The sequence below is a fragment of the Sorex fumeus genome, unplaced genomic scaffold (assembly GCF_029834395.1).
Source record: "Sorex fumeus unplaced genomic scaffold, SorFum_2.1 ptg000122l, whole genome shotgun sequence".
Taxonomy (NCBI): Eukaryota; Metazoa; Chordata; class Mammalia; order Eulipotyphla; family Soricidae; genus Sorex; species Sorex fumeus.
The window spans coordinates 38,879,179-38,901,538 of NW_026606179.1; the positions used below are offsets into that span (position 1 = coordinate 38,879,179).

The 22,360-nt window shown below is 54.2% G+C and overlaps 1 protein-coding gene across 1 annotated transcript in view; it reads left to right on the forward strand.

Annotated features, from left to right (window-relative positions):
• Nucleotides 1-22,360, forward strand: part of NUP93 (nucleoporin 93) — a 113,502-nt gene that overhangs the window by 84,275 nt on the left and 6,867 nt on the right. The window contains exons 6-16 of the mRNA XM_056136199.1: nucleotides 4,437-4,511; nucleotides 7,378-7,467; nucleotides 9,483-9,622; nucleotides 14,915-15,047; nucleotides 16,412-16,569; nucleotides 17,896-18,061; nucleotides 18,267-18,360; nucleotides 19,626-19,817; nucleotides 20,281-20,407; nucleotides 20,523-20,595; nucleotides 20,897-20,941. Coding sequence (XP_055992174.1) covers nucleotides 4,437-4,511; nucleotides 7,378-7,467; nucleotides 9,483-9,622; nucleotides 14,915-15,047; nucleotides 16,412-16,569; nucleotides 17,896-18,061; nucleotides 18,267-18,360; nucleotides 19,626-19,817; nucleotides 20,281-20,407; nucleotides 20,523-20,595; nucleotides 20,897-20,941 — 1,293 coding nt within the window. The remainder of the gene's footprint in view (nucleotides 1-4,436; nucleotides 4,512-7,377; nucleotides 7,468-9,482; nucleotides 9,623-14,914; nucleotides 15,048-16,411; nucleotides 16,570-17,895; nucleotides 18,062-18,266; nucleotides 18,361-19,625; nucleotides 19,818-20,280; nucleotides 20,408-20,522; nucleotides 20,596-20,896; nucleotides 20,942-22,360) is intronic.

Sequence of the window (22,360 nt, forward strand, 5' to 3'; positions counted from 1 at the left end):
CCCGTGGAGGGGCATAGAGGCCTGCTCGGTACCTGGTGGGGTACATCCTCCCTCTTCGGTCCCTGCTTGGGAACTGGGGTGCACATTTACCTATCTGTCTGTTAATTTTTTTTGGATTTGGGGCCACGCCTTGGCAATGTTCAGGGCTTATTCCTGGGTCTGTCTGTCCTCTGAGATCCTCTTGGTGATGCTTGGCGGCCTAAGGAGATGCCAGGGATCTAATCCAGGTCAGCCTGCCTCGTGCACAGCAAGCACCTTACCTTGCTGCTCCGGCCCCTAATGTGCACGTTATATGTGGATAGCTGCTGTCTTATTAATTTGTTCGGCATTTAATATACTAGGCTCTTATTAGCATTGTGTGTGTGTGTGTGTGTGTGTGTGTGTGTGTGTGTGTGTGTTGTTCTGTTTTGAGGCTGCATCCACTTCTGCTTAGGGCTTAACTTCTGATGGGCCCAAGAGACCATATGGGATGCCAGGAATACAAGTCTGGCCACTTACCATAAGTTGCTGGAGATCAAACCCAGGTCAGCTGCTTGCACGGCAGACACCGTACTGTCTTTTGACTTTAAAAAAAATAAAGCTTAATTAGAGCATTTTCTAGGCTAGTCCATGTAGATTTGTCTGACATTTCTTAGTGACTGTTAATAGTTTTCATCATATAAATTATCCCAGTTTTCTCATTTTCTCCATGAAGAGCTGGGCTCCATGAAGAGTAGGCCAGTGTTCTTAGTTGGGGTGCATGTGGAACCCCGGTCTTCTGTTCCCGTCGTTCACATGTTTTGTCCCAGTCGCCCTGTGCTTCTGTGTGCAGATTTAATAGCTGACTACTGGAGTCACTTTGGATTCATTTTGCCGGACAATTCCACTTGGAAGCAGGATTCTTCCTTCCATCACGCCATCTCATTGCTGTTTGCATGTCTTGCAAGGGGTGCTAGCTGCATTCCTTTTTCCTCTCTCGGGAGTGTGCCTTTGTCGGGAAAGGATGCTGCTTGGAATCTGTGTTGGTCCAGAAGTAGTTGCTTAATAAAAATGTATAATTCCCTGCCATGTGCCAACTGTGACCTGTCCGTTCTGGGATAATCCCTTTGAGTGACTCTAGGCAGCATATGCCTCCTGAAGGGACCCTGCTCGGGACTGTATTTTGCACTGAGCGCCCCAACCCTGGGGCAAGGCCCTGCCCTCCCTTCTGGCTTCCCCCCTGGCCTCCCCCCTGGCTCCGCTGCTCAGTTCTTGCTCCTGTCATTCCCTCAGTGGTCCTGAGCCCCCCCACCCCCCGTGCAGAAGAACCCAGGAACCCAGGCCTTTGCCTGCTGGCCTCCGCCCAGCTTGCAGGCGTGTGCTCTCCCGGCCCGCATTCCAGCACACACGGTTGGTGCCTCTGCTCAGGAATCCGCACGTACAGAGCCTGGGGATGGGTAGTTGGCTTTCTGTGTGCTGGACTGGAGGTGTGACCAAGGGCACCTGAAGGTTAGGGGCTTGAAAACAAGAGCATTAGGCAGCATTAATTTAAATGGAAATTTGAAGGCTGAAGACTTTTAAAGTGGGGAATTGAGAAAAGCAGGGGGCAGGGGTGTTAGTACCGGAAAATGTTCCTCCAGGCGACTCATGGATGTTTGGGTGGAATCACTGTGTCCTTGTAGAAGGTGTTTTCCTGCTGTGCCCCTTTTTATCCCTCTGGTTTCTGGAATGAACCAGTGAGAGACCTGCTCTTTTGGCTCTCCCGCTTCCGGATACCTCTGTTCCCAAGAGAACTCTCTGGGAGAACAGTCCTCGAATCAGGTTACTGAGAACACTCGGGCTTAGTAGAGAGGATGTAGAGGATGAGCCGGTGAGGGTTCTGTTTGAAGAGAGAAAGCGTGTGTTCATTGTAGAAAAAGAAGATTTTCCCGGCCAGGTCAGAGTATTTTAGGTTCTGTGTCTGGAGCGTCCTTAACCTGTCTCTGTGCAGTGCAGGATGTAGCTAGTCCCATGGTCATTACGGGGTTTGGCTTATTTTTTATAATTTGCAAATTGTAACAAGGGTTTGTTGCCAAGTCTCAGGCACTGTGTAGAATTCTCCTCTTCTCTTCAGTGCCGTGAGGTAAGCACGATTTTCTCCCTCTTGTTCTTCGTCTCATCGGTACAGACCTATGAGGTGGGCCCCACCACTGCCCGATTTGTTCCAGTCACAGCTGGTGAGACTGAGGCTGACAGTTCCCTCAGATCACTCGGTGAGGGGTAGCTGGGATGCTCACTGCACTGTTGTGGGTGGCAGTCCTTGGAAAGGTGCCACAGCGGGCCCTGGTGGGCACTGTGGCACTAGAGGATGGGCTCAAACCACAGTTCCATGCTTCCAGTCGGAAGGACCGTGGGAAAGTTCCTCTCTCTGTGTTCTGGTCTTAACCCTATCTCTGAGGGTTAATACAGGTTAATACAGGAAATCAAGAATTAGTGTAGCTTTTACTGCTATGATGAACTGGTGGTTTTGAGTAATTCTGTATTTCAGATAGGACTGCTTTTGGCTGTAACAGAAAACGTCGGTTCCAGGGCCTCAGATGAGGGTTTTTTCTCCTCACCTGATAAATCTGTCGATGTGGGGAGGTCAGTGCTTCTGCTGTGTCATTGTCCACCTCAGCACTCCCACGTTCCTAAGGGTCACAGGATGGCTGCTGCAGCGCCACACGTCACATCACCATCCCGGAGGAAGCTGGAAGGCTGTGCTGGGCCGGCTTCTCTCTCTTTATCAGGAAAAGCAGGCGCCGTCCCCAGGTGCACTTCTCATCTCGTGCTTTCAGCTCCTTTGCCAGAACTAGGGCACACGCCCTCGTGGCTGCAGCGGGAACAGGGAGAATGCTCGGGACTGTGAGGTCAGCGCAGGGGCAGTCGGCAAAACTTCAGATTTGATACCGCCTGGAGTTGCTTGATGTCTGCGACAGTGGTCACAACGCCTTGGAAACCATCCAGCATGGATGGCAGGAAAGGGCCTTCCCCAAACCAGCACAGCATTGGGTGTCTCTGCCTGGGTGCCAGGCAGAAACGCGGCAGGCAGGGGGTGGGCCAGCCAGCAGCACCTGCCAGGGACAGGTCAGTGGCTCAGAGCAGCTGAAACAGGAGTGGGTCTCTCGGGGCCCTATGGGAGCCCTCCCTGCCTGGGGGACCCCGAGCTTTCCCCGGACTCCACAGCCAGGGTGGCAGAAGGCGCACCTGGAGCCCAGCTCTCCTGACTGTTGTGTGACTGCCGTGTCCGTCCCCCAAGTACCTGGCAGCAGGACCCACCTCTGCCCCCACCCTGTCCCACCCCTTTCCCCCACCCCATCCCCTCCTGCCCCTCCACGTCCCCTTTCTGCCCCCCTGCCCCAGCGCATCCCTGCACACGAGCCCCTTGGCAACAGTGGGCATGCCAGGACAGCATCCCGGAAGCTGATGCGAAGTAGCCTTGTGTATCGGAAGGGAGGCTCCCGCATCATGCAGTGCTGCTCACCTTGGGGGACCGTGTCCGGGCCCGACCCTCATGCTCTCTCCAGCCCTTAAACTTCTTGGTGTTCGATTGTTGAGAATATAGCACCGTGACTGGCGGTGGGGAGGGTGCTGGTGCCACGCTGAGCAGAGCTGTGGGGACCATGCGCAGAAGTCACTGCTGGTTCCTAAGGGACCATGTGTTGTCAGATGCGCCCAGGCCTCCAGTATGTAGAGCGTGTGCTGGGCCCTCGGGGTCCTGCCCTGCCTAGCACAGTTTTCACTTTTGTTTTAATGCTTAAAGAATTTGATCTCTTCTGTCTTATAATTCAGCACTGTGCATTCGAAATCTGAAGTCATAACTAATGTACCTAAATAACTCTGCCTTTTTGGTCTTATCTGCATGTGGGAAAGCCCGTTAGTCTGTCCAGTCTTGTTAAACTTTTCCATGTTTGCGTCTGACTCTCCCCATCAGATATTGAGCCCTCTGGGGCCTGACTCTGGGCAACTCTGCCTGTCATTCTTGAGCCGACAGTCGTATGTGGCCGGCATGCAGGGGTGGCTGTGGCGACGAGGAGATTCTTCAGCCCCTGGCTTGGGCGTGTCTGCAGGCAGCCCTGCGGCCAGTGGACGTGATGGACAGTGATTGGAAACCCACATGGAAAAATGATGTCCTCACTGGTGTGGGAACGTGGAGAGGGAAGGTGGGGAGGGGGCTTGAGACTGAGGCTGGTGCTAGAGAAGATGGAAGTTTCCAGAGGGTGGAGGATGGCCAGCCCCCCCGAGGTTTTCGAGTTACCTGGGTCCTGTGCCTGCTCCCTGCCCAGATGTTCATAGCAAAGATTGCCATGTTCTTGAATTCTGGAAAAACCCTTGTTGTGAGGCTGCCTGCCTGGAGAATAGATTCCCACAGCTTTGTGCAAAGGGCAGGGGGTCTGTGCTCTTGTGCCCTGCATGCCTGCATGCTGTTCTTCACCAGTTTCAACTGTGTGTTTCTGCAGCCCAGTTACATCAGCGATGCGGGGCCCCCTGGCCGCAGCTCTCTGGATAGCATCGAGATGGCCTACGCCCGTCAGGTAAGTGTGACAGCAGAGACCTGGCTCGAGGAACATCCCTGGGGAGCCCTCCGAGGAGCGACGAAGACTCGGGGTGAAAGTCAAACCTGGGAAACCAGTCAAGTTTTCTTTCAGAAGCCTAGTTAATAGTTCACTGGAAGATTCTAGCACCCTGCTCATAGAATGGTTTAGAGTTGATGTAGGGGAAATGAAGTCTGCCCTGTATGCTGACCCAGGCATTTTGTTTTGCATTTGGCAGCAGCCCATGTACAGTAAAGCCTTGAGTAACTGCATGGCTTAGTGAAGGGGTTCTCTATTAACTGAATTACCTGGGGCAGGTCATTTTTAGCAGAATTCCGACTTTGCCCTCTGTTGTTGAGAGAAATTTTCTAAATAGTTTCCTGCCCTTGGCCTATGCACTGAGCACGGTTCAACATTGTTGTCCAGGAGAAGCTCTGACCTTTGGGCGCCGTGCTTCGAGCTCTGTGCTACAAGCATGCGGAAGAGTGGGTGTGAGCCCACATGCATCTGAGGCAGGGGGAGGCCGTTGGACAGGACTGGCCCAGAGAATGGTGCTTGCCCAGAGTCGACTCTGAGTAAAGCAGTACAGGCTCCCTGTGTGTTTCATTCTTGTGTGCTGCTTCCAGAACCCCACAGGAACCCGAAAGTAGTAAGAAGGGAAAACAGTGTGGGTTCTTTGTTTTGCTTGGCTTTGGGGGCCACACCCAGCAGTGCTCAAGACATACTCCTGGCTCTGTGCTCAGGGAACCATACAGGTGCTGGGGATTGAGCCTGGGTTGGCTGCATGCAAGGCAAGCACTTTATCCACTAGTCTTCTCTCCGATCTCCTTCTCTTTGGCGGGGAGGGGGAGTTCTTGACTTGAGGATCAGCAGGGTTCTGCCCTCTGGACCGTCCTGCACCAGCACTGGCCAAGGACCTCTGCTCGATGTGACTGGCTGCCCGGATTCCCTTAGGGGAGCACAGTGTTCCCACAGGCTGCCTTCCCTGCAGCCCTGAGCGGGGCTCAGACATGTGCGTCTGTGGCCGTGAGCGGGGCCTCTGGGCACCATTAGACCCTCACCCTTCCACTTACTTAGCAAATGGAGCGTGGTGCTGAGCTTCCTGGGAAGCTGAAGGCATCGTCAGAAATCCCTCTTGGGACCTGGGGGAGCTTTCATGAGACCTTTGGGGGATGGAGGCTGAGGGGCACGTCCAGGGGTGCTCAGGGCTCTGTGCTCAGGACTCCTGCTGGGACCTGGGGGACCCTAGGCAGTGCTAGGGATTGAAGCGGGCTTGGCTAGAAAAGTGCCCTCCCCGCTGTGCTGTCCGTGCGGCCCCTGGTTTAAAGCATCACGGGCACTGCGGACCCCGCCTCCCCGCTCCCACAGGCTTATAGCCAGGCTCTCACCTGAACTTTCCTTCTTTTAGATAGCCCCCTCCCTCCCTCCCTCCCTCCCTCCCTCCCTCCCTCTACTGCGTTCACACCCTTTGTGTTTTATCTTCGTTTTGTTACTCCATTCCATCCACTGCTACAAGCGATAAGCTTCTAAGGATAAAAATTATCTGTGGTCTATGACAATTGTAGAGGCTCATGAAAAGAGTGTTTTCTATACTCAGGACACTACCAAGCCCTGTGTCTGTCTGTTTGTCTGACTGTCCCCTTCAGTGGACAGTGTGTCTCCTTAGCCCATGTTGATCACGGTGCCTCTCAAAGGGAGGCCCCTCAGAGAGCCCTAAGGTGTGTGCATGGGCACCGCCTCATATTCACAAACCTTCTGTTGTACCTCCCCAGCCCTTGACCTCGCTCCTTTTTACAAGGGTGGTATTAAGTAGCCTCCAGGGCTGCTAGAAGATGGAGTGATACAGATCTGTATCAACAGTGGCATTTGGTCACTGTGTTGGGCAGTGCCCCAGGGCTGCTCCCTGCTAGGGGTTCTCGTCCAGCAGTGCTCAGGGGCACCATGCATTGCTGGGGCCTAATGGGACTGTCCTGCGAAGCATACACCCCGTGGTATCTTGACCGACCCCTGAGCACGGCCCCGTGTGGCCCAGAGACCAGATGAGGAAGAGGCCAGGAGGGCTGGCAGGGCTCCTGCTACCCTGACTCCCTGCCTGCCTGGTCTTGGGTAGCGCAAGAGCTGTAGGTACAAGAGTGGAGTTTAGCTCCTTTCTGTCATTTCAGTTCCAAAAGACCATTCCAGTCGCCTTTTGGCATTTTGGCTAAGATCAAGTGTATATATGTTCCTGTCAGTTCCGTACCTGATAACAGCCTCAAAGGACAATCTATACGGTGGATTTCTGGATCAGGGATTAGAATGCCTTGCTCTGCTCTGGTCTGTCCCACAGGTCAGCCTGATAATGCAGTTACCCCTGGGGAATAAAGCAGGGGTTTGGGGCTGGGATCTGACTCAGTGGCAGAACCACAGCCTTGTGTGTGTGAGGCCCCGGGCCCCATCCCTGGCCCTGCAGGTAAATAAATCAGGTCCAGGGTAACCATGGGGTTGTTGTTGATTTAAAATACTTGAACTGTCTCATAGGTTCTTTTTCTTAGAACAGTGTTCTATTCCCCCCGAAGAACAGAAACATCACTGTTTCTGTTGGGGAGGAATGGGTTCTCCCATCATGCAGCCACGACTGTTCTAGCGCTTATGAGAACCTGGGTTCCTGGGAAGTGCAGGGGGGCCGTCCCGTGCACCCTCTCCCCGCCCGGTCCTCTGGACAGAGGCTGTATCACGTGGGCCAGTGCTGCTGCCCGAGCACAAGTGCAGGAGCGAGGCTGGCCAGGGTCTGAGCCATGGGGGCCGGTCAGTGAGCTCGCTGGCCTCAGAACCTGCCGCAGGGGCACAGGCAGAGATGGGACGTTGACGCTGCTTTTCCTCACTTCAGATCTACATCTATAACGAGAAGATCGTCAGCGGGCACCTGCAGCCCAGCCTCGTGGACCTTTGTGCTTCGGTGGCTGAGCTGGATGATAAGGTAGGGTCTGCACCCCGGGCAGAGACCCAGGGCCGGTGCCGGGGGGGTGGGGCTGCCCACTGACTGTGGGCCGTGCTGAAGATGTCCCGGTCTGTCTGTGGGATAGAGTGCCGCAGTCTGGGCCCGCATGGGTTTGGTTGATGAGGGTGTGCGTGTGTGTACACATGAACAGCTCCATGCGTCTTCAGAACACCGGGCCAGCACTGCCCAAGGGTTCTCCTCCATGTCCGCCAGGCCCCAGGTTCCCCCAGTTTGCCTCCTTCGGCAAGCTCTGTAATTGGAGCTAATTGGAAATGCTCTGCTTCCATCCTACCAGCAATTCTTATTTCTCTCCAAAACCGGAGGCCAGGAGTGAGATCTCCGTGCCTGTCTATAGTTGAGTCTGTTGGAGGAACCCCAGGTGTATCACCTACGCTGCAGGCCGCCATGTAGCCTCTGAAGCACCCACCCTTGGAGCCACGGCCCCCTCCTCACCTCTGCCTGCCTGCCCTGGTGGAGTGAGGGGTGATGGGTTGCCAAGCTTCTGTGGATGTCTGAAGAATATTTTTGCAGTCTTACGCTCAGGCTGGACCTGAGTCTGTATTGTTTGCAGACGTTGGCAAATAGTGGTTGATTTGGCTTACTTTTAAATTATCTTGTTTGGGCTTGATCATTATATGATAAAACTTTAATAATAGAGTATGACATGCTAAATCGCTACAAAATTTGCTGTAAGGAGGGTGTAAGCATTTTGTTAATATGCTATGTTTACAAATACAAAAAAAAAAAAACTGTGAAGAAGATGTGATTTTCACCCCCGAGGCCTTTGAACTTGAGTTATTCTGTGGAGGAGGCGGGGGTCTCCCAAGCAGTGTTCAGGAGACCTCGGGGCACTTGGCGCTTCCAGAATGGCAGATGTGTGCCAGGGCCCAGGGATGTGGTGCTGCATGGTCCCTGCAGTGCCAGATCCCACCACCCCAAAAATCACATCTCAGGGGCCCTAGGCCACAACCAGCTGTACTCCGAGGACCAAGGGCAGCTCCCAGCCACGAGGACCAAGGGCAGCTCCCAGCCACAGGCCCAAGTCCTGTGCAGTCCTTCTGGCCCCTCCAAAGTGGGGCCTTCACGGACCACCTTTGTATATACAATAGTTCCATCCCTCTCTGGCCCCCTCCGCTCTTTTTCCCTGGCCAGTTTCTTCCCAAGGGGAGGGAGGAGATAATAGGCTGAAGTGTGTGTGGGGGGGGGGGAGGGGGTGCCAGGAGAGGTGGCCCAGCACCAGCTTTCAGGCACACTTCCTGTGGGTCTCCCCTACATGTAGCCAACTTGAATATTTCAGAATACTCAAACACGAGGCCAGGCATAGGCTCCAAGTGGAAAAATTGCTTTGGTCGGGACTGTTCTAAGAATCCTGAGCTTTCAGGGCACAGGGTTTTGAGGAGAGGCTGCAGCCAGGTGGGTTCTGGAGAAAGGGAACCCCGGCCATGTTGAGGTGCCCAGGGAGGATGCCTGCTCCTGCCTGAGGGTCGGTGGGCAGGTGCCCTTTGAAGGGCGCAAGTGGGGAGGAGAATGGGCGGCTCAGAAGCCCGCAGACTGGGCAAGACCAGTGGCCTCTGCAGAGCCCCTGGGAGCACAGGACCCACGGTGCTTAGGTTAGACTCTTCTTTAAGCCTCAAGAACTCCAGTGAGCTTGCAGGGTCCGAAAAGGAGCTCCCTGACTGTGAACTCCTGAGACTTTGGGGATCACAAACCTGTTTGTGCCCTAAGGGCCAGCCCACCGACTTCAGCATTCTTTTTCCTTCTGTGTGGGCGTAGCTCTGCCAGTGGTCACATCAGGCCTCAAACAGTACTCCTTCCGAAAACCAACTCCGAACGGGATGCCCCTTGCCATGGAGAACCCCGGCAGCTGGCGGCCCTGGGGTGTCGGTCCACCTCCCCAGAGGACCCTGCACTCTGCCCCTCCCCCTGCCTCCTACGTCTTCCAGACTCCCGTCCCAGCCTTGCCCTGTGGTCATGTGCGTCTCCCTTGCCCGCAGAACATCTCTGACATGTGGACCATGGTCAAGCAGATGACAGACATCCTGCTCACCCCGGCAACGGACGCCGTTAAGAGCCGCAGCAGCGTGGAGGTGCGCATGGACTTCGTCCGGCAGGCCCTGGGCTACCTGGAGCAGAGGTGAGGCGCTGCTGCTGCCGAGTGATGCTGGGTCCCTGGGACCATGTGATGCGGGGCAAGGCCGAGAGGTGACCGTTTCCAGAGACTTGTCACTTTCAGGGCGGTGCCTGCACTGAGCATCATAGTCCATGGGGGCAGCAGTCAACTAGCTCTCTTTATTTCCAGCCGTCTCTTCCTGTGAGGCCATGTCACCTTAGGGTCCCCACCCTTAGTTGCTTGGATTGGATCCCATCCCCTCACGGGGCTTGGATTCTCTCTGTGTCTTGAGTTTTTTACTCGGCGGTATCAGCACCATGGAGCTTTGGGCAGGTCCCTTCAACCTGGGTGTTTTTTCTCTCCTCTGCTCACCTGATCCTGTGAGTTCAGATCCTGCCCAGCCACCGGTGCCTGAGAGTTGGTCCTGTGTTTCTTGGCCGCCACCTCACTGTGGGGAGTGGGTCCCTCGTGGGCTCACACCTGAGTCCCTCCCCACTGGTCCGTCATCAGGAGGGCCCGTTCCAGGCTGCTCCTTTTAGCTCTCATGGAGCTTCTATTTCAGAATATTCAGAATATTTCAGAAGCTCTCACTAGAGCTTCTATTTCAGAGCCAGGGTGCCGGGTCTCTCCCTGCGGGCTGGGTCGAGAGTTCCGAGTGGACGCACTGGGCAGATTGGAGCCCTTTGCCCCCGCGCCTCTGCAGCTGCCAGCGGGCTTCCCGCCTGGTTGCCTTTACCAGCAAAGTCATACTTCGTCCAAGGCCTCGGGCCCCGCCTGTCGCTGCCTGGGTTGAGCAGAGAGCAGACCTCCCTGCCACGGGATGTGTTCATTATGCACAGTAGCTGCTTGAGCACCATCAGCCCAGATTAAACTTGCTCATCTCCATTTCCTTGTTAAGAATAATTTGGAGTCCGGGTGGCTCTTTCATTTCAGGCATAAGCACAAGAGAGGTTCATCGGGCTTCGGCTGAGGTTTTGTAATGTAAGTTTGGGGTCTATTGATCATTAGCCATGAAGAGCCAAATGCGTGTATAAATGGGCTTATTCCTTAGCATTGTTGCTTTACCAGTTTACCAGGCTGTACTCATTGGTTTTGTATCTGCTAAGGCACCTCTTACTGTTATTTTTATTCCATTTTTCAGAAAATTTTCCATTTCTGCAGCAGCACTCAACTATTGGGGAGTTTCCTGTTCACAATACTATAACCTTATTTATAAGATGCTATTATATTATTTTTATATACATAAAATATTTTAGCTGTAAAAAATAGTCAAGTAGACTCAGTCCCAAATGATTTTTTTTTTTTGTATAAGGCTGAAAATGAACGCTTGACCTAAGGGCCCCCGTCACTCCAGATTAGAGGCAGGATGCGTATTCCTGAGCCGGGAGTGAGTTAGGTAACTGCTTCTGTGTGGGACCTTGCCAGCACCCTGATGTTAGTTACAAGACCACTCGAGGCACAGCATCCGCTGTCCTGGCTGCTGCAACATGCAGATCTCTTTCCAGCCTCTGTTTCCAGGCACTGCCAGGGAAGGAGATCTTAGTAATTTGTCTGTATCAGCTTTGTTTGTTTGGGGTACTGAGGTGGGAGTTCACTGGGGCTCAGACGCAGGCCCTCATCCATGCTAAGCAGGGCTTGTACCCCTGAGCTCCTTCCCGAATCTTTGTCAGTATTTTTCTGTGTTTGTGGCACATTCCAGTGATTGGTATTTGGGGGTTTTCTTCTCTGTGCTTCCTCGAGTATGGGACATCTCTGTGCGTGTGATGTGCCTGGCTTTTATAAGCGCTTTCGCCCTTTTCTGACCAAGATGCACAATTAGAAATTTCTTTTATTAACCCCACATTTGGATATGAGTGAATTCATTTAACTTTAGTGTAGAAATATTTTTTAAACCACCATAGAGGCCTTTAAGAAGCATGCTAGAAGCATAGAGGAAATGAAAAATTAATTTGCAATCCCCGTGTGCTTGTGATTCAGCGAGTAATCACTAGAAACTGAAACCGTGGTGTAATGGAGAGCTAGGGAACAGAACTGTCACCTGACCGCCAGGTTTTATCCTGATTACAAAGTAATCTCTGTTATGGTGGTGAGACTCCAGGGCAGCAAGTGACCAAACGTGGTGGGGGGAAATGGGCTTGTCATGAAGAGTGCCCAGGAATGGAGCTTTGCATCATATCCCAAAAGGCATAGCCCCAACCACCAGGACCCTGGATGTTAAAAAAAAAAAACCTCTGCAATCAAAAGCCCTGAAGTCTGAAAGCCTGAAAATCAAAATCCCAAAAGTATATCTCGGGGGGTGGGGGGGTAGAAACAGTAAAATAAGAAATGTTTAAGACAATTGTCTACATGACAGAACATCTCATAGGGCACTCTAGGTCAGGACACCTATGCGCAGAAGTGCTCTCGTGGTGCAGATACACAGCCGGACACTTCCGTCTCCGAAGGCGGGGTGAGCACTCCTGCCCACATGGACGCACTTGCTCCCAAAGGCAGCCACGTCCTCTTTGCAACCAGTTTTACAGCACCAGCAGCAGAAATCTGTGAAATGAATTTGAACTCCCTGAAAAGTCTTTACATAATTTGCAGCTCCAGACTTGGAAATGCTGTGACGATGGAATAGACAACACAAATAGTGAACCATTAAAAAAAAAAAGTGCTGACAAATTTAAGATCCTGACAACACAAAAGAAAACCACAGGAAAAAACGCAACTGTTCCTCCATGGCAAAGTGTTCCTTATTCTAGCGACAAGTCTGGGCTGCTACACAGATGTGGCCCCAAAGCTGGCCAGCGTCCATGGCCCTGAACTCGATGTTCAAGTCCTCCGTCGTGGAGAGCAGCTGCTCTCTTTTCTCAAAAAGACCCCTGGGCCTGGCTCTCCTGGAGACGCTGACACTCGTCTCCCACTTGGCACTGCATCCCTGCGTGGTGCGCTGTGCCCTGGCACGAGCAGTCCCTGTTGCAGGCTGCCATCTCCCATGCCGTGCGTCTCCATGGTGTAGGCACGTGAGCACCCTCTTCTGCACGCTCTCACAGGCAGACGACACACCTGGCAAAGCCATGGTGGTGATGGAGCCGCAGCACTGCTGTGAGCCTGCCATCTTGTCCTCCTGTGCATGTCGTTCTCTGCAGACCAGTTGGTGACTTCGCTGGCTCCTGTTGGCAAACGTGGCGTTAGTTCATTAAGAACTCCTGGAATCTCCTCAGCTGAAGGAGTGTGCACGCAGGCAGATGCTCCGAGTTCTTGGCTGGCACTTTCCTCCTTGCTGTGCCGCATGGCTGGCCCGTTGGTTTGAATTCCCCACCCTGTGCCTTGGACTACCCGGCAAAAGCCAGACTCTCTTGAGAATCCCAAGAAGTTCCCTCGTAGGGGCCTTGATCGCACCTAATGCCAAATCTGCCATTATTGGGGCTTCCAGTTGAACTCGTCTTCTTAGCGAAGTTCACCAACTCTTCAGAGAAGCATTTACCTTTGTAAAAGTGCTCCCTTTTCCCAGCTATCAACCCATTGATAAGAGCAGCTGCAGTGTAGAATTTTTCGATCCAACGGGAATATGAGTTGTGTGTAGATGATTTAAAACAAAGCAGTAGGCACAGTTTTGAACATGCTACAATCCATGACTTAAAGTGAAGCCGGTCCCAGGTTTTCTCTCTCAATTAGTGGCGAATGTGTAAGTCTCTTCAGGAAAGCCAAACCCTGGCCCAGAGAAAGTCACCACTTATTGTGTTTCTGCAACACGAGGGGACCCTCTGCCTCAGCACGTGTCTGTGGTTCTTAAGTCCCCGTTTCAAAAGGTAAACCAGCAGATTCTAAAGAATTATTTTTTTTCTTTGTCAGAATTATTTTTAGGATTTTGATCTTTCAGGATTGAGTCTTTGAGATGGTGATTGGCACTGGGGGTGGGGGAACAGAGAGTATCAGCCCGTTCTTTGACTGGAGGAGCACCTAGCAGCGTCAGATGATCCTTGGGGATCTTGAGTTGAACCCGACGGCTGTGTATATGGCTCATGTTTGAGCTCATGCTTTACACACCCGGGGTCCAAGCTGCAATCTCCAGCCCCCACCAAATTTGAACCTCATCCAGATCATGAGGAAAAACCATCCATTTGCAGAACATTCTGCGGCTGATCTGGAGTCTATTCAAAAGGTCACTGTCTGGAATTACTCTGGATTAGAACAGCTAAACAGCATTTCCTTGACTGCATCTGGGTTTTATTTTATTTTGTTGGTTCTGGGGCCACACCCAGCTGGGCTTGGGGATTCCTCCTAACTCTGTGTTCAGTTGTCACTCCTGGCAGTACTCAAGGGACCGTTTGAGTGCTGGGGATTGAACTGAGGTCAGCTGCAATGCAGGGCAAGCACCCTACCCTCTGTACTTGCCCAGGGAGCCTGGATTTTAAAACACACAGAGTATAAAGGATAATTACTTCAGAAATTGAGTCTTGGTTTATTTTTAGATAACAGTATATTAGTGTTAAATTTCTTGGTGTCATAATTGAAAGTTAGGTAGAAGAATTTTTAAGTTCTAAGGAGATACGTGGTCAAGTATTTACAGAGAGGGTAGTCCCTGATTTCTTTATTTCTGTAGCACATTTTAAAATAGTGAGAAAAGGACTGGAGAGATAGTACAACAGGTAAGGTGCTTGCTTTGCACGCTGCCAGCCTTGGTCCAATCACCAGCACCAGATATGGTTCCCCGAACACTGCCAGGACTGATCCCTGAGCACCGCTGGGTGTGGCCCCTAAACAAAAGAAACCAAAATGGTTTGAGGGGTGGGGGTGAAGGATGTGAGCACGTGTACCGAAGTATGTGTTGAGTGCACATATATATATACATGCATATGTATATATTCACACATCTGTGTGTTTCCTTACATATATGGAGCAGAGAAATTTCACATAATGTTAACTGGTGAATCTAACTGCAGGGTTTGTGAGTATTCATTGAACTGTTCTTTTAATTTTTGTAAGTTCATATTTTTTTTCCAAAAATAAAAAATTTCAAAGGAACCCACTGCAGCATTGGACTGAGATCCAGAGCAATTGTTCTTTCTCACACTAAGCCCTGAGTGCTTGTGAAGTCTGCAGTTATGGTGCTCCGGGGATTCTTTTGAGTTTCTGCAAGGATGGGAAGGAGAAATCCTCGCTGTGGTTCGGGGCCCCCTGAATGAATGATGCAGTTTGCTCCCTTCAGCCTGCTGGTTTCCTCTTCTCAGGCAGATTTCAGTCCGGGTCCTGCTGCGGAGTTCAGCGTCTCCTAGACACTGCGGACCTGTATGTTCACCCTTCCTCACTTGTCCTGTTTGATCTTTCTAGTTACAAGAACTACACCCTCGTGACCGTCTTCGGTAATTTGCATCAGGCGCAGCTGGGTGGCGTACCTGGCACCTACCAGTTGGTTCGAAGTTTTCTGAACATCAAGCTTCCCGCTCCCTTGCCCGGACTTCAGGTACTGTCTGCATGCTCTGTGTCATGCCTCGTCAGACCAGTCTCTTTGGTAGATGTTTTTTCATTAAAATGAAGTTATGTGTAAAAAAATTGCCATACTGGGGCCAGCCAGCACGATAGTACAGGAGGGAGGGCATTTCCCTTGCATGCAGCGAGCCCGGGTTCCATCTCTGGCATCCCATGTGTTCCCCCGAGCACCACCAGGAGTAAATCCTGAGCACAGAGCCAGGAATAACCCCTGAGCATCACCTGTGGGTGTGGCCCCAAAACAAAATAACAACAAAAAAAAAACCTGCTATGTGGAGAGGAGACTGGGAAGGGGGTCAAGGAGAGAAAGTGGGGGGAGCCCAGGTGAAAGATGGGTTTGTTTGGTGCAGGATGGGGGTGGAGGCAGGACGGATGACACCCCCAGGGCCTGGGCATGTTTTGAGAACAGTGTGGATAGGGTTGTGAGCAGTGTCTCCAACATCCGGAAGAGCGGAGTTGGGGGTGGTCCCAGGATAGGGCCTGGCCCTTCCTCAGCTCACTGCCGCTTGGGATTCTTGTTCACATGCCATGCACAAAGCGCCCCCCTGGAACTTTGCAGAGGGCGCTGCTGTGGGCCCCCACAGTGGAGGCCCAGAGAACGATTGGCGCCCACTGTGTGGGAGGAGGGAGTGGCATGCAGGCGAAAGGGCTGCCTGGCATGTCAGTTGTGGCCAACCGAGCACCGTGGCTGCAAGTAGCAGGAAAGTGGCATGATCACATCTGGGCTTCAGGAAAGGTACCCAGGGAAAGGTGGAAGGTAAACAGGATGTCGTTAGAGGTGGCTTCTCTCAAGAAGATGGGTGGGGAATGATCAAGGCCCTTTGTACAGACCGAGGTCAGGGCCCAGTTGGGGATGCGTGAGCTCTGGAGAGTCAGAACGGCTGCCTCCCCCATTCCCAGTGCCCAGCAGCGCCTGAAACAGACTCTGAGTAAGGGGTTGAGTGGTGGGAACGCTGTGTCCGTTTGCTAAGCAGCACACGCACGGGTTGACCATGGTGGCCCCTTGCTGGCCAGGCACCTCTCGCCCTTTCTTCAGGGCGGGCGGCAGGAGTGCCCCTCTGAGCATCACTGGGATTCTCTGAAGAAACGAAACACAGGCTGGCGGCACTTATGTGGAGAGACTCGAGAGCCAGGCCACCAGCTCATAGGAACACATTGCGTGTCCCCTGGACCCCCTCTTGCTTTTGAACAGAGAGGAGGGGGCCTGCTCCTCCCACCTGATGGCCACTGCAGTGACCAACTTAGCCCAGGAGCCAGCTGAGCTGCGGGGCGGCACCGCTGAGAGCCGTGTCTTGGCGCTGTTGCTCACTCCTGACCCGCGCTGTTCTCCTCCCGCAGGACGGGGAGGTGGAAGGCCACCCCGTGTGGGCGCTGATCTACTACTGCATGCGCTGCGGAGACCTGCTGGCCGCCTCTCAGGTGGTCAACCGAGCCCAGCACCAGCTGGGCGAGTTCAAAACCTGGTTCCAGGAGTACATGAACAGCAAGGACCGCAGGTACCGTGACCAGAAGCCACGAGGCCCTCGGGGGCGGTGTTTGCGCCCCTCCCCTGCGTGGCTCAAAATCAGGAAAGCAGGACGCGTGGGAAGCTGGTCGGAGCAGGGCGACAGCCAGCCGCCGAGCAGGTCCTGAGAGAGCCGCCTCTGTCTGGCACGTCTGAGTCTGGGGTCTTTTGTGTCCAGTCCAGGAGGAGCTGTGGCCAGAAGCATGGAGTCACGTACCCTGTGTACCTGAGCTCATTCAGGCACTGCAGAAAACTAGGCTGTGCTGTGTTCTCACAGAAGCCTCCTGAGCAGTCAGGCGCAGGCTCCCGAGAGACCCGGGGGAGAGCCAACCTCTGGGCACTCACGCGTACTCACCTGGCCAGCGGGAGCCCCAAGTGCAGCTAGGTTAGACACCAAGATATACCGCCTGTGGGAATAGCTTTCTCCTCTCACACACACGGACACACAGCGGGTGCTGACGTGCGGAATGGTTGGCACCCAAAGATGAATACTGCTGCTCTGGGTTCTGCCTAGACATTTGCTGATTGTGCCTGGGGTTCTGGTCCAGTCGTTGGCCTGGCTCCTCTGCTCTGTTCTGACCATAACTGTCCGATTCATTGCCTGTTGGTTCATCCCTGCCCAGTTCCCAGAATGGGCCCCCCGGGTCCTGCGTCTAGTTTCCCACTTCTGCCCCCGAGTGCCCCCACTGCCCCCTTCCTTGCTGACGCCTGGGCTTTGCTTTTTATCCCAGTATGGGACTGTTGAAGTGCGCTTTGTAGCTTAAAGGCTAGAATCAGAAGTTAATGGTCTTGAAACGTGATTATTGAAACCAGTCACTGAGTTGTTGTTTTGGGGTTTTTTTTTTTATAGTTTTCTTGCACGAAGACATGACAAAACATTAGTTTTCCTCTGCATCTTATTAATAAAATTAAACTTAAATTCCTATTTAAACCAGTTCCCATGTGTATGCCTGTAGGAGGAAGGAGTGATGGTGTCCCCACAGCTATCCCTGTGGGCAGCTGGGATACTTTCTGGCAGCCTGGGTGAGCCAGGCCCAGAAGTTGTCTTAGACGAAGCCTCCCTGTTGTTTGTGCCGATAGCAGGAGTGGCTCAGGGCTAGGGTCCCTGTCTCCAGGCTCTGCCTGGAGGCGACCCTGGGGCAAGGGTCTGAGTGCAGGTCATTTATTTGGGACAGGGACAGTGGAGGGAGGCTGATGGGGTGGCGGGAGAGACTCCCTCTCATCTCTGTGTCGGGAGGCTCCTGCGCTGGCTCCTGCCTTAAGAACGAGTGGGGTCGCACCCCACGAGCGCCGTGTCTCTGTGCCTTTCTGTCTTCAGATTGTCCCCAGCTACGGAGAACAAGTTGCGGCTGCATTACCGCCGGGCCCTGCGGAACAACACCGACCCCTACAAACGCGCCGTCTACTGCGTCATCGGCAGATGCGACATCACCGACAACCAGAGCGAGGTGGCCGACAAGACCGAGGACTACCTGTGGCTGAAGGCAGGCGCTGTCCCCTCGTCCCTGCTGGGTGGAACCCCTTCCCTCAGCTCCCGCTGCCCTCTCAGGCTTTACCCAGAGTTGGGGGACGGGGAGCCTGCAGGCACCCCTGTTCCTGCTCTGTTGCTCCCCACGCGTGACCAGAGCTGCTCCCGGGCACTCTGGGTGACCAGCTGGCCCTGACACTGGCGTCTCTCGGGGGATCTAGTTGAACCAGGTGTGCTTCGATGACGACGGTACCAGCTCGCCCCAAGACCGGCTCACGCTCTCGCAGTTCCAGAAGCAACTACTGGAAGACTACGGTGAGCTCCCTGGAACAGCACCATCATGCTCTCTCTTGATCCCCAAGGTCGCTGCTGTCCTTCCCTCTGGGGAGGCCATGCTGGCCCTCTCTCCTTCAGCCTATGGTGGCTCCTCAGAACACAGCCAGGCCAGGGCCCATCTCGAGTCTGGGTAGCGTAGGAAGGATGAGTGTGACCCGGTGGCCGTGACAGTGTACCTCTGCTCAGTTCTGTGGACTCTAGACAGTGCTCAGGGAGGGCCTTGAAGAGGGTTGAGCGTCTCCCAGCAGTGGTTTCCCCAGCAAGCAGGGTGAGGTGCTTTTTCCTATCCTCACCTCCCATCCGATATTGAAAAGTCTGGGGCTGGAGAGATAGGACAACAAATGAGATGCTTGCCTTGCACACGGCTCGATCCCCGACATCCCATGTGAACCCCCTGCATCTTGCCAGGAGTAAGCCCTGAGCACTACCGGTGTGGCCCCCAAAATGAAAGATTACTGGGGAGAAGATTCCAGCTCATGGTTAAAGGCGTCTGAATTCAGGTCTGTGAGTCTGAGAGGACCGGAGCATCTGTTAGGACTGTCCTCCTCAGTGACCGGCCTCAGGATGGAGGACATGAGGCAGCTCTCTCGCTGCATCCTGTTTGAGCATCCTGAACTCTTCCTCTCCTGCCCGATGCCAGCACCCCGGGATTTGTTTTGTTTTGTTTGTTTTTTAAAAAACTTGGGTTTGCCATGTAATCGTTTAATTGCTTGCTTTCCTTCGGAGTTCTAACATAGGGGAAATAAATAGGATCAGTCTTCTGTCAGATCTTCTCCAACACAGAATAGAGATCGTTTCTCCACTTATCTTCCAAGACTGCTCTTACCCTGAAACCAAGCATCTTAGAAAAGATAGTATCGGAAGCAAATATTCCAGAGGGAAGATTCAGGCATACAGTACATACCCGCAGCAGCAAATGAGCAGATCACGCATGGCCAGTGGGGGTTTCTCTCAGGGGTGCCTGTGTGTGTGTCTTAAGGAGGGAGATCGGCCTTAGCTCGGGTCTCACAACTCCACTCACTTGCGTGTTGTGTTGTGAGGCCTGAAGCAGGCCCCGGGAGTGGTGGGGGGCACACGAGGGCCAGAGCACGTCCTGGGGTCCCATCCCCTGGAGCACTGGCCTAGGAGGAGCTCCTGAGCACCCATCACGTGACCCCCAAACCGAAGAACAGATCAGTGCCTGGGCCCGGGTGCATCCCCCGCCCCCGCTGGCTCCTGAGCCGCCCGGCCTCCTGTCTCTGCAGGCGAGTCCCACTTCACGGTGAACCAGCAGCCCTTCCTGTACTTCCAAGTGCTGTTCCTGACAGCGCAGTTCGAGGCGGCCATCGCCTTCCTGTTCCGCACAGAGCGGCTGCGCTGCCACGCCGTGCACGTGGCCCTGGTGCTCTTCGAGCTGAGGCTGCTGCTCAAGTCCTCGGGCCAGAGTGCCCAGCTGCGTGAGTGGGGGCGGGGGGGCCCTGCGCCAGCCAAAACCCGGAGTCCGACTCCAGGCTGCCCTGGGCTCGCTCAGCTTCCCCAGAGAGAGCGGGAATGTGCGTCGGGTTCCAGCGAGGGCGCCAACCGCAGGCCGCCACTGGCACAGCGTCTGTGTGTGTCTGCGTGGGACCAGGGGGATGTGGAGCCAATACCAGGGGCCCCTTCATGCGGCTGGTTCCCCCGGAGCACGTGCTGGGCTGGCTGTCATTTCTGTCCTTCCCGTCAAAGGCCAGCCTGCGAGCGGCCCCTATAGAGCACTGTCATCTGTCCCCGACCGGAGAGGCACTAAGGGTGGGGCGCCCGGGGCTGCCAGGGGGTGCAGGAGCAGAGGCGGGTGGGCTTGGGGGAGCCCACTCCCGGAGCCCCTGCCCTGTGGGTCCGAGGGGCTGCGCGGTTGTGACCGGTCCCGTTGCTGCCATTCAGTCAGCCACGAGCCCGGAGACCCTCCCTGCGTGCGGCGGCTGAACTTCGTGCGGCTCCTGATGCTCTACACCCGCAAGTTCGAGTCCACGGACCCCCGGGAGGCCCTGCAGTACTTCTACTTCCTCAGGTAAGGCCGGCCGGGAGCCCCTCCTGCAGCTCGGCTGGGTTCCTGCCTGCAGAGACAGGGCTCGCTCGAGACCTCGGGACCTGCCCGCGACCAGGCCGCTTCTCTCTCCCTCCAGAGACGAGAAAGACAGTCAGGGAGAAAACATGTTTCTGCGCTGCGTGAGTGAGCTCGTGATAGAAAGCCGAGAGGTAGGTTGTCTTCCTTGTCTCTCTTCCCCCGTGACTTTCAGGGTGTGTGTTCACAGGCCCGTGTGGTGCCCCACGGGTCCCCCCACCAACACACACACACACACACCCCAACACTGTGACAGCTGAGAATCCCCATGGTGTAAGGCCAGGCATTTTCCAACCTGCCTTTGGTGTCCCTTGCCTTTGGCGAGTTTGTGGGATCCTTCTCGGCTCTCCCTGTGGCCTTCTCCTCTGGCCTCCGGAGAATTGCGGCTTCTGTATATATGTCTTGTAAATCTCATGAACTTCTTTGTCTCCACAGTTTGATATGATCCTTGGGAAACTAGAAAACGATGGAAGTAGGAAGGTGAGTGGAACGTGGCCCTTGCTGTGGGGCTTTGCAGTGGGCCGCTGACAGCTGTCAGAAGAATGCGGCTCCAGTTCAGAGTTCATGGTCCTGAAGATACAGATCTGAGTTGCTTAGTTTAAGACACTCAGCTCGAGGGTCCAGGGAGATAGTACAGTGGGGAGGGCATTAGCCTTGCACTGGGCCAGTCAGGTTCGATCCCCAGCACTGTGTGAGGCCCTGAGCCCCGCCAAGAGTGCAGAGCCAGGAGTAACCCCTGAGCACTGTGGAGTGCAGCTCTAAAACTAAGAACAGTCCCCAGCATGTCGGGTTACTACAGTGATACCCCAAGACAGCACAGCGCCCAGCAGGACCACTGCCCAGAGCACATGGCCATGCCCCTCGCCCGTCACTGGTCTCTCTTCTGAGGGCAGTGCCTGGACCTTTCTGGGTCAGGGCCACGCCTTTTTACGGATGCAGGCAGTGAGTCTGAGGGAGGTGGGTGACCTCTCCCAGTCGTGGGGAGAGAGCCTGCGCCAGGTCAGCACTGGTTCCGGCCTGCCCCGTCTGTGCTGTCGGTGGGCAGGAGGCTGAGCTGCAGGCTGGGTCTGGGGGAGCACGGGGCCTTCACAGCTCCCGAGAGGCAGAAGCCGGCCCCTGGCTGCTGCAGCCGGGCCAGTCAGTGCAATCACTTCTCTTGCATATTTCTGAGCCAGTGGTCCTAGCAAAGTCAGACTGGCGTGCAGAGAATGCCGTCTCATCTGGCAGCCCTTCTCAGCTCTGCCGTGCAGGCACTGAGAGATGAGCGTTCTGGGCATCACAGAAACTCTCGCTGCACGATTTGCATATTTTAAGGGCAAACAATGTCTGTTAAAAACAAGATCCTTTGGTCACCTGTAAGGTTTTCTTTCTTTTACTCAGTGCTGGGGTCGAATTCAGAACTTCAGACATATGAAGCGTAGTCTCCACTGAGCTAGAGCCCTGGTCTCATACTGAGATTCTTTTCTTTGTTTAAAAGTTTTGGGGCCCCACTGGCTGTGCTCAGGGATTGTTCTTCATGGTGCTCGGAAGACCACTTACAGTGCCAGGACACAGTGCTGCGGCTGTATGGGATGCCGGGGCCTGAACCTGGGTTGGCTGCTTGCAAGGCAAATGCCCTCCCCGCTGCCCTGTCGCTCCCACCCTGCTGGGGACCATTTTTGTCTAGTTTCTAGGTGGGGAAACAAGAGCAGAGAGGTCGGTAGTTTCCTTCCAGACCCTGCAGCAAGTCCAAGAGTTTGAATCTGAATTTGGTCTTTTCTGACCCTGAGTCCATGCTCCTCACTAATCCTCTGCCTCCGGGGTGGCACGCATGGTCATTCGTCCTGGCAGGGCACTGGCTGGGAACCGTGATGGCCAGTCAGTCCACCTCGCTCTTCTGCGGTTCCTCAGGCCCCCTCG